This window comes from Hibiscus syriacus, unplaced genomic scaffold, assembly GCF_006381635.1.
Source record: "Hibiscus syriacus cultivar Baekdansim isolate YM2019G1 unplaced genomic scaffold, ASM638163v2 tig00002237_pilon, whole genome shotgun sequence".
In the NCBI taxonomy this organism is placed as follows: Eukaryota; Viridiplantae; Streptophyta; class Magnoliopsida; order Malvales; family Malvaceae; genus Hibiscus; species Hibiscus syriacus.
The window spans coordinates 19,679,761-19,689,971 of NW_024061918.1; the positions used below are offsets into that span (position 1 = coordinate 19,679,761).

At 37.4% G+C, this 10,211-nt stretch overlaps 3 protein-coding genes and 1 long non-coding RNA gene across 4 annotated transcripts; all 4 read right to left on the reverse strand.

The window, feature by feature from the left end:
• Positions 1-391: 391 nt before the first annotated feature.
• LOC120140083 lies at positions 392-719 on the reverse strand. The gene is made up of 2 exons (XR_005517700.1): positions 594-719; positions 392-490 (listed from the first exon to the last, which is right to left on the reverse strand). It is a non-coding gene; the product is annotated as an uncharacterized LOC120140083 (long non-coding RNA).
• Positions 720-1,955: 1,236 nt separating this feature from the next.
• Positions 1,956-2,797, reverse strand: LOC120141293. The gene is made up of 3 exons (XM_039156215.1): positions 2,491-2,797; positions 2,237-2,424; positions 1,956-2,180 (listed from the first exon to the last, which is right to left on the reverse strand). The coding sequence occupies exons 1-3, from the start codon at positions 2,795-2,797 to the stop codon at positions 1,956-1,958; spliced, it is 720 nt and encodes a 239-aa protein (XP_039012146.1).
• LOC120139880 lies at positions 2,317-3,376 on the reverse strand. Its single transcript, XM_039154989.1, has 2 exons — positions 3,277-3,376; positions 2,317-3,115 (listed from the first exon to the last, which is right to left on the reverse strand). The coding sequence occupies exons 1-2, from the start codon at positions 3,296-3,298 to the stop codon at positions 2,802-2,804; spliced, it is 336 nt and encodes a 111-aa protein (XP_039010920.1). The 5' UTR covers positions 3,299-3,376; the 3' UTR covers positions 2,317-2,801.
• Positions 3,377-3,419: 43 nt separating this feature from the next.
• LOC120141303 lies at positions 3,420-10,211 on the reverse strand. Its single transcript, XM_039156225.1, has 3 exons — positions 10,129-10,211; positions 9,693-9,806; positions 3,420-3,779 (listed from the first exon to the last, which is right to left on the reverse strand). Exons 2-3 carry the CDS (start codon positions 9,795-9,797, stop codon positions 3,420-3,422), a joined length of 465 nt encoding a protein of 154 aa, XP_039012156.1. The 5' UTR covers positions 9,798-9,806; positions 10,129-10,211.

A 10,211-nucleotide genomic window follows, 5' to 3' on the forward strand; every position in this document is an offset into this window, starting at 1 on the left:
GTGTCACATAGTTCAAAAGTGCATCTAATATATTAAAATAACTGAAGAAATAATATTATTTTTGTAAAAATGTCCGATTTCTATCACAAAATGAATAAAAGCTTGTCACATGATACTCGTGGTTTTAATTGTCTTTTAGTGTAATAATTTTTAGCTTGGAAAAACGAAAAAGAATATAAACTTTATTGTCATAAAAATATCAACAATCAACACTTTAAGAGAAGAATTAAACATATAAATTTCTAAAGATGAAAATAAATTATTAATGAAAATACAAAAAAATCTAAAATATATAAACTCTGATTTCTGAAATGACAAGGATAAATGACCAACTGCTAAGCAATGACCAATCATACCTAGGATATGGAGATCCTTTGAAGTGTTTTTTTTCCCATATTTTCTCCAAGAATGATTATATTCCGGAGGAATATCAGATTGTTTGTTGGTTACAAATGATGGAACTCTAATAGTTTTCTTTATTCCTAGTTTCCTGCAGATATAAGAAACCAAGAAATGAGCCAATAAAAAATAAAGAAACTGGACAAATTTTTCCTTGTAGATTTCAGACTTTTAGACAACTTAACAGGATTTACCTTCTCTTTGAACAATGGCATCCCCAGGTTGAGGCTGCACATTTTGTACTAGCTTCTTCACTCTCCATCCCAACCTCTCTTTGAAGGAAACATACAAGGCTCATCTTGAGTGAACAAATTTCAGATTTTATGTAGTCATTCAATACTGTAATCAGTTTTCTGTCACCAAGACTCGATAACGTACAGTTCAGGGGATACGGTCAATTTATGAAATACCCGACATTTTCGTATTAATATGTTAATGAAATAGAATTATACTTGTGGGCCATGTGAAAATCACAGAAGACGACACACACAACACAAGGATTCAAGGTTTTAGGTGAAGAATATGGGCATTTTTCCAGTTGCCTATGAATCTAATCTACTAAAGCTATTTTTATATTTTAATATTGTATTGTTTGGTTGATTTTTTTGTATATATTATATACAATACAAAAAGGTATGGATATTGATCCAACTCATCTCATTAATATTTGTAGTACAATCCTTCAGTCGATTTCGCTTCATTTAGTTCAGTTTTAATTTCGGTTTATAAAATTTCAATTAAATTCAAATTAATAAGGAGTTCTTATGTCACGTTACCGAGGGCCTCGTTTCAAAAAATACGCCGTATGGGGGCTTTACCGGGGCTAACTAGTAAAAGGCCTAGAGCCGGAAGCGATCTTAGAAATTAATCGCGCACTGGTAAAAAATCTCAATACCGTATTCGTTTAGAAAAATACAAAAATTACGTTTTCATTATGGCCTTACAGAACGACAATTACTTAAATATGTTCGTATTGCCAGTAAAGCCAAAGGGTCGCTAACCAATCAACATTCTCGCTCAAGCAACTTGAACCATCGGTATTTATCCTTTGGGAGACATGATTCAACCATGCCTTTTCGTAAAGGTTGTTCATTAGTGGCTTTGCTTCCACTCCTCATTATTTCTTGCCAAAGAAAAATAATATAAGGAACTCATTCAGTGACCTCAGTGGTCAAAGGAAATGGTGTTTTTTCAAGAAATCCTGGATTCAAGCAGTTGTGTCTGTAGAGTGTGCATTGTCAATGACTAACAAATATTATTAACAGATATTACTTTGTAATCACATCCAGACTATTCAAAAAAAAAATACCATAAGATGGACCAATCGTCCAATAAATATGTTGTTCATCTATTAGGCAAGGCTGTAGATTTCATCTCGTGTATCATTCTCTCAATTCTATTCTCATATTTTGATTGCTGGAAGAGCTGAAGTGCCATACTAAATATCCCCTCTAAATCAACGAATGAGCTTAAAGATTTTTGCAGTTAAACAGATGTCGAACTAAACAACAAGTTTATGTTAAAATATGACCAAGTTTCCAACGTCAACTTGAAAATCATCTAGAAGTTTTTCCTGCAACATAATTGAGTCTTGACCGTCTGCTTCTCACCGGTTTGCACCAGCTCTCTCCATTGGCCATCTTAGCTCTCATTTTCTTGTACTCCCTTGATCTTAGAACTCCCTCTAGAATGTTTATATCTTCACGGATTTCATGTCTAAAAGGAGACGCGAGGCCCAGAAGTATGTCCTGGAAATCCTTCAGTCTCCTTCCTCTTCTCAACTTGATACCAAAATCTTTCGTCAGCGTGCACTTGCTTTGAACAGATTTGATGATACAGAATAATCATCTGCAATGCTTTCTGCCAGTTCCAAAGTCATTAACTCGAATGAATCATAGGAACATTGTGGCCACTCCTTGGATGCCGTCTGATTTGAAGATTCCTGATAGCATGCTGAGTTCTTCGAGGTGAAATGCATAAGTGATTCCGCTGCTATTTGGATCAAATTATCCACTTCAGCCAATTCTTCTCAGTTATCATAACATTCATGTTTTATTTCGTTACTACCGGAAGATCTTTGATCCTGCTCACCTGATAGAGTTTCTGCAACTTTAGATCTCCCATCAGTTCCCGAAAATTGATAAGAATCAGCAAGATTTGAATTACAGGGTTTAATTCCTGATTCCATAGTCCTTACAGGACTAGACTCATCATCTGAAATGCAGCTAGACTTCTCTGATGGAGAAAACCCGTCGGGAAGTTCATCTTCAATGGTATTTCGGATTTTATCAGAGCATAATACATTATCTGCTTCTCCAGTCTTCTCACAACCCGACTGTATAGAAATTACACATTCAGGCTCCAGACCAGGAGCATGACCACTTTGTAGTTTCAGCATATGTTCATCCCTTCCATTCCTTTGTGTTCCCTCCGTGGCCGCCACTCTCCTCGGAAATGTTTATTTGGGGCCTGTATTCAAATGCGGGACTAATAAGACTCGTTTCACATTCATTCCTTCCACTGTTAACAGAACTTCTGTCTTCGTTATTGGAATTAATCAAAGGGTAGACCAGTATGGCACCAACTGAGTGACAAGACGAATCATCAAACTGAACTGCATTAAGGTCCACATATCCCACTCCACAGGAAGTGAACTGCTGCTTTCTGGTGAAAAGGTTTTCATGTGGCATATTTTCATTGTGTTTTAATCCTGCAAAGAGGAGAAATAAAGATATGATAAACACACACAAAAAAATGTTCTTGAAATGAACAAGAAACAAGAATAGAATCGGTACGACAATGCAGCTTCTAATGGTGAAGCAAATTACCAAATACCTTGAACAGAATAGCTCTGTTCTTGCCAGTTGTTATCCCCAACAAAGGAGCTAGTCAACGCCATCTTGTGAGATAAATATTTCTTCGTACATCCTGAAGAAATCGGAGTAGAATTTATCGTAATTTGTGAATCATGCTTCCCTCCAGAATAAGCATCTTCAGCAGTATCAAAAGTTGGATGTTTTTCATCCACATTTGCGGTCTTCTGTAGATTCTTCCAGATCAATGACAATTCCGGAGCAGGCATTAGTTTTCTTGTTATACCGACTTCTCTCTTCATCTTCCTTGTTCCCTTTGGCCACACCAAGGCTTAGAGAAAGCCTCAAATCCAGGGGATCCGAAAAAAGACCACCATGGAGAGAATTTACAGCTATGCTTTCTTTTAAGTGATTCCCAACCTTCACTTTATTTGGAAGATTATCATCGACAAGACTCATATACTGATTAGGCAGACGCTGAAGATCGAAAGGACTTGACTGAAATTTATAGCTATTGCCCTGCCACCCTTCTAACAACTCCAGACTAGAAGACACTCTCGAGTCCAACTGAACAAAATGTCAGATAAAAGGTTAGATCAGTTAACCCATCCCGTGCAAACGAACACAGACGCTTACCAAAAGATGAAATTCATGATAATGCATGAAAAGAAAATGAACTTTCAAGTAGATTTGTCTTAAGATAAAAATAGTTTTCACAGAGTCTTCATGATTGCACCACATCATATTCCCAACCTTCAAAAGTGTTGGGGAAATCGGGTTATTTCCCACACGAACGTAGTTTCAAAATTGACCTAAAATGTCAAGATCAAAACCACCAAAGGTTGCACAGTGGATAAATCTGTCAAACTATTAGATATTGAAACACAATGGAAAAACCAAATAAAAAACAATAAAGGAGAGAACACACCAAATTTACGAGGTTCAACGAGAATATCGTCTACTCATCGGGCACCACACCGGATGATAACTTCACTATATCGCCAATATTAAAACAAATGGAATTCTTTAGAATTCCCAAAGTGGGAGAATGAAGAATACAAGAGGAAGAGAGAACTTGTTTGTTTTGGATGATTTCTAATGAAATACTTAGGCCTATTTATAGTTGAGTTTTAAGGACTAAACTTATAAATAACCTAATATTTTAGGGATCAAACATGAAAAATAAGTTGGCCACCTACCAAAGAATTTTTCAATGTGTACAAGTTAGCAACCAAATATGAAATTCCCATGTTCAAAGTTTGGCCACCAACCAAGATGAAATTTTCAACTTGTCAACTTAATTTCAAGCCAAATCTAACAAATCTCCACCTTGGCTTGAAATTACCAAGCCTACTCAACTTCTTCAACTCCCCAAATTTGTAGTGCCTCTAATTGCACTCACAAGCGTCGTACACCCGAAGGTGTTCATACTTTTAGGATGTTAATCAAGTTCAAACAATGATTGAACTTGATTACTGTTACCACCTTGGTCATCATATCTGCAGGATTTTCTGATGTCGTAATTTTCTGAAGTAGAATCTTTCCTTCTTCAAAGATCTCCCGCACAAAGTGATACCTCACATCGATATGCTTAGTCCTTGAATGGTAGACTTGATTTTTCACTAAGTGAATAGCGCTCTGACTGTCACAATAGAGACTAATGTGACTTTGAACAACTCTCAAGTCTTCCATCAGCCTGTTAAGTCAAATTACTTCCTTTACAGCCTCTGAAACTGCCATGTATTCTACCTCTGTAGTAGACAAGGTCACCGTAGATTGAAATGTAGACTTCCAACTTACTGGGGCTTTAGCAAGAGTAAACAAATACCAGTAGTTGATCGACACTTATTCAAATCACCAGCATAATCGGAATTAGTATATCCAACCACACACTAACCAAGTGCTTCATCCTGTTCAAAAACTAAACCAACATCCACGGTTTGTTGGAGATACCGTAGAATCCATTTCAAAGCTTGCCAATGTCCTTCTCCAGGATCATGCATGTACCTGCTCACAACTCCAACTGCTTGTGAAATGTCAGGACGCGTACACACCATTGCATATATCAAGCTCACAACTGCATTATCATATGGAACTTTTTCCATATACTCTCGTTCTTTGTTAGTTTTAGGAGATAATTGAGAACTAAGTTTCAAATGAGAAGCCAATGGGATACTTACATGTTTAGTATTTTTATTCATGCCAAAACATTGTAATGCCTTTCTCAAATATTACTTCTGTGTTAAACAAAGCTTCCCTCTCTGTCTATCTCTGCTTATCTCCATACCAAGAATCTTTTTGGCCTCACCAAGATCTTTCATTTCAAACTCTTGATTCAACTGAGCCTTTAATTTGTCTATCTCCTTTTGACTCTTCGAAGCGATCAACATATCGTCAACATACAAGAGAAGATAAATGAAAGATCAATCTTTGAGCTGTTGCAAATACACACAATGATCATATTTGCTTCTAGTGTACTTTTGCCTCCTCATAAAGCTATCAAATCGCTTGTACCACTACATCGAATATTGCTTCAATCCATATAGCGATTTGTTTAGCTTACAAACCCATTTCTCACAACCACTATCTTTGTATCCTTCTGGCTGAGTGATATAGATCTCCTCTTCTAAATCACCGTGCAAGAAAGTCGTCTTTACATCAAGTTGAGCTAGCTCCAAATTCAACTGTGCTACCAAGGCCAACAATATTCTAATGGAGGAATGCTTCACAACAGGAGAAAATACTTTATTGTAGTCGATTCCCTCCTTTTGAGCGTAGCCTTTAGCTACTAACCGTTCCTTGTAGCGAACATCTTTCTTGCTATGAGATCCATCTTTCTTGCTATAAGATCCCTCTTTCTTTGCAAATACCCACTTGCATCCAATTGCTCTTTTATCTTTCGGTAATTGAGCCAGTTTCCAAGTGTTATTCTTTTGGAGAGATTGTATTTCTTCATCCATGGCACTTTTCCACTTATCACTTTCCAAGCTTTGTATTGATTCTTGGTAAGTGATAGGGATATCATCATCAACAACTGGAAGAGCATAGGCCACCATATCAATAAATCGAGAAGGTCTACGAATTTCTCTTCTTGGCCTTGTAACTGCAAGTGGTTCTGGTGTCTCCAATGGTTCTTGGGTTTGAACCTCTTCATCTTCTGATTCTTCTATTGGAGTTGAAGAATCAGTTGCTTCAACTTCTGGGATCATCGTCTGCTGAAACTCCACCTGTTTTGGAGTATGCTCCACTTGCTGCAGAGTACTACTTGTTTGGACAGCTTCATTTGTTACCTTATTTACTAGGGAAGATTCATCAAAGGTAACATCTCTACTACAAATTATCTTCTTGGTGTCTAAGCACCAAAAGCGGAATCCCTTCACTCCATGGGTGATTCCCATAAAGAGAGCCTTTTTTTCTCTCGGATGAAGCTTGGATTCCTTCACATGATAATAAGCAGTGGATCCAAATACATGTAAGGAATCATAATCAGTAGAAGGTTTTCCAGACCATACCTCCAATGGTGTTTTACCTTCTATCGCTGATGATGGCAGACGATTGATGAGATGGCCAACATATGCCACAGCCTCAGCCCAAAATGCCTTGCCTAACCCAACATTAGACAACATACATCGAACTTTCTCCAATAATGTTCGATTCATACGCTCTGCCACCCCATTCTATTTTGGTGTATTTCTAACAGTGAAGTGTCGAACAATACCATACTAATGGCAAATGACAAAGAATGGTTCACTTTTATATTCCCCTCCATTGTCCGTCATAAGACATTTGATCTTTCTACCAGTCTGGTTCTCGATTATATTTTTCCATTTCAGGAAAATTCGAAGCACTTCATCTTTAGACTTCATCAGATACACCTGAACTCTTCTGGAAAAGTCATTTAAAAAAGTTACAAAATAATGGTTTCCTCCCAAAGATGATGTCTTTGAAGGACCCCATACATCTGATTGAATATAATCCACAATACCTTTTGTATTATGTATAGTGGTGCCAAACTTCACTCTCTTTTGCTTTCCCAGAACACAATGCTCGCAAAAGTTCAATTTGCAAGCCTTTGCACCTTTCAACAATCCTTTCTTTGCCAGGATTAGAAAGGATTTTTCTCCAGCATGTCCCAACCGCATATGCCACAATTGGGTTGCGTCCAAATCAGCACCTCCGGAAGCTGCTGCAACTGCTCCAATAATTGTACTACCTTGATAGTAATACAAATTATTTTTCCTGATGCCCTTTATTATCACAAGTGCGCCATATGTGACTTTTAAAACTCCATCTCTCATAGTGACTACTGAGCCTTTGGATTCCAAGGCTCCCAACGAGATGAGATTTTTCTTCAAACTGGGCACGTATCGGACATCCATCAGAACTCTGGTTGATCCATCTTGATTCTTCAATCGAATTGAACATATCCCAATAATTTTACAAGCATTGTTATTGCCCATATAAACAACTTCTGCATTTAGTTCTACTAAATCAGAGAACCATTCCCGATTAGGGGACATATGATAGGTGTAACCCAAATCTAATATCCATTCATCTGAATAAAATGTTGTTGGAGAAGCAACCAATGATATGTCAGAGTCATTTGCATAATGCTCTACAACACATGCATCTGGAGTAGCTTTTCCTTTCTTCTTCAACTTCGGACAATCTTTCTTCCAATGGCCTTTCTCATGACAAAAGACACATTCATCTTCTTACAGTCTGGACTTCGACTTTGATCTCCCTCTCCACTTTGGCTTTTGACTTTTTGAGCGACCTCTTGCCACCATGGCCTCCGCTGCTTCGTACTTGCTCTCCTTCTTGGTTTTCTTCCTGAGCTCATAACTATACAAAGCAACAGTTAGATCTTTAAGGGTAACATTATACTTACCATGAAGTAGCGTTGTCTCAAGGTGCTCAAATTCATCTGGAAGAGATGACAACAACATCAAGGCCAAATCTTCATCTTTGAAGGTTTCATCCATGCCCAATAAGTCTGCCACTAGCTCATTGAACGCAGTGATGTGTTCATTCATACTGGTGCCTGGTTGATAATCAAATTTGAGCAATCTTTTCTTCATGTAGAGACGATTCTGAGAGCTTTTCGTTAGGAATTTTTCCTCTAATGCTTTCCACATCTTACTTGCAGAAGTCTCGTTCTTGTAGCCATACTTCTGCTCCCTGGAAAGACAAGATCGAATCGTGCTGCACGCCAAACGATTGATTGTTCCACATTCTTTCTCCTCCATATATTCGGGCTTTTCTTCCTCAATGGCGATTTCTAGACCTTGTTGGAATAAAGCGCCTAACACCTCGCCTTGCCACATGCCAAAATGACCAAATCCATCGAACAACTCCACCGAGCAATTTGCATTTGACATCCTCCTCCTCACCGGTCCGGATGAAGAGCTTGATGTCTCAACTGATCCGTATTTTGGCATTTTAATTCCAACGAACAATATTCAATAGCACGAACTATATCTTTTCAGCAACGGAACCACCAGGATAACCTCAACCGAAGCTTTGATGCCAATTGTTGGGGAAATCGGGTTATTTCCCACATGAACGTAGTTTCAAAAATGACCTAAAATGTCAAGATCAAAACCACCAAAGGTTGCACAGCGGATAAATCTGTCAAACTATTTGATATTGAAACACAATGGAAAAACTGAATAAAAAACAATAAAGGAGAGAACACATCAAATTTACGAGGTTCGACGAGAATAGCGTCTACTCCTCGGGCACCACACCGGATGAACACTTCACTATATCGTCAATATTACAACAAATGGAATTTTTAGAATTCCCAAAGTGGGAGAATAAAGAATACAAGTGGAAGAGAGAACTTGTTTTATTTTTGGGATGATTTTTAATGAAATACTTAGGCCTATTTATAGTTGAGTTTTAATGACTAAACTTATAAATAACCTAATATTTTAGGGACCAAACATGAAAAATAAGTTGACCACCTACCAAAGAATTTTCCAATGTGTACAAGTTAGCCACCAAATATGAAATTCCCATGTTTAAAGTTTGATCACCAACCAAGATGAAATTTCCAATAAGTTGGCCGCCAACCAAGATGAAATTTCCAATTTGTCAACTTAATTTCAAGCCAAATCTAACAAAGTGTTAGATTTATGGCATTTTCTTTCTCATAACACCACTCAAGGATCAGGGAAACCGATAACTTATTATCAAAAACCACTCAAGTGTCCATGAAGGTCAACTTTTTTTTTCTGGGTGATTGAAACATTAATCCAAAAGCCAAAAGCAGCAGGAAGAAACATGCTACAAGAAGTATTTATGGGTAAAGCCTAACAAATTCAACTATCATGGCTTATTCCCCACTCTATACAAAGATATGTTATACAACATTGTTACAAAGATTCAGAACAACACAAAAACGAGCTTTAAAAGAAGCAACAGGATTAAAGGCAAACTTCTAACATCTCAGAAGACAGTAGTTGCTTCAATTACCATGGGAATTGAATTTGTTGGGAGTCCAGTTTCTCGGGGAAATGATTGTGCATTTGCTTTCAATGAATTGAACGTTTCAAGCTCCAGGGGTGTATGATCCTTCATTAGAGTCTTCTGAACTCGATATAAACGATGGAGCTCACATATCTGAAAAACCGAAATCTAGGGGGATAGATTCATGCTTCTTCCATGAAACAATTTGACTTGCACGGTCACATGTTCCACCTTATCATAAAAACAATGAGTTTAAATATAACTTTAAATCGCATGAACTCATGTAGTTTGGGAGCCCTAAAATCCACAAGAACAAAATTTTCAAGCCGAAACCGTAGACACCAAGATGGCTTATGGCTTGACCATGAAAGGGAAATTATTTATAGGCAACAGAAATATATAGCAAACTACAATTAAAAAAGACACAAAGGATACCATGTACGTGCTTTCTGAATATGATTTCCTAATCAAGCATTGTCTCCTTGAAGATATCTTTAAGAGAACTAGTGGCTTACAGTATTGAAT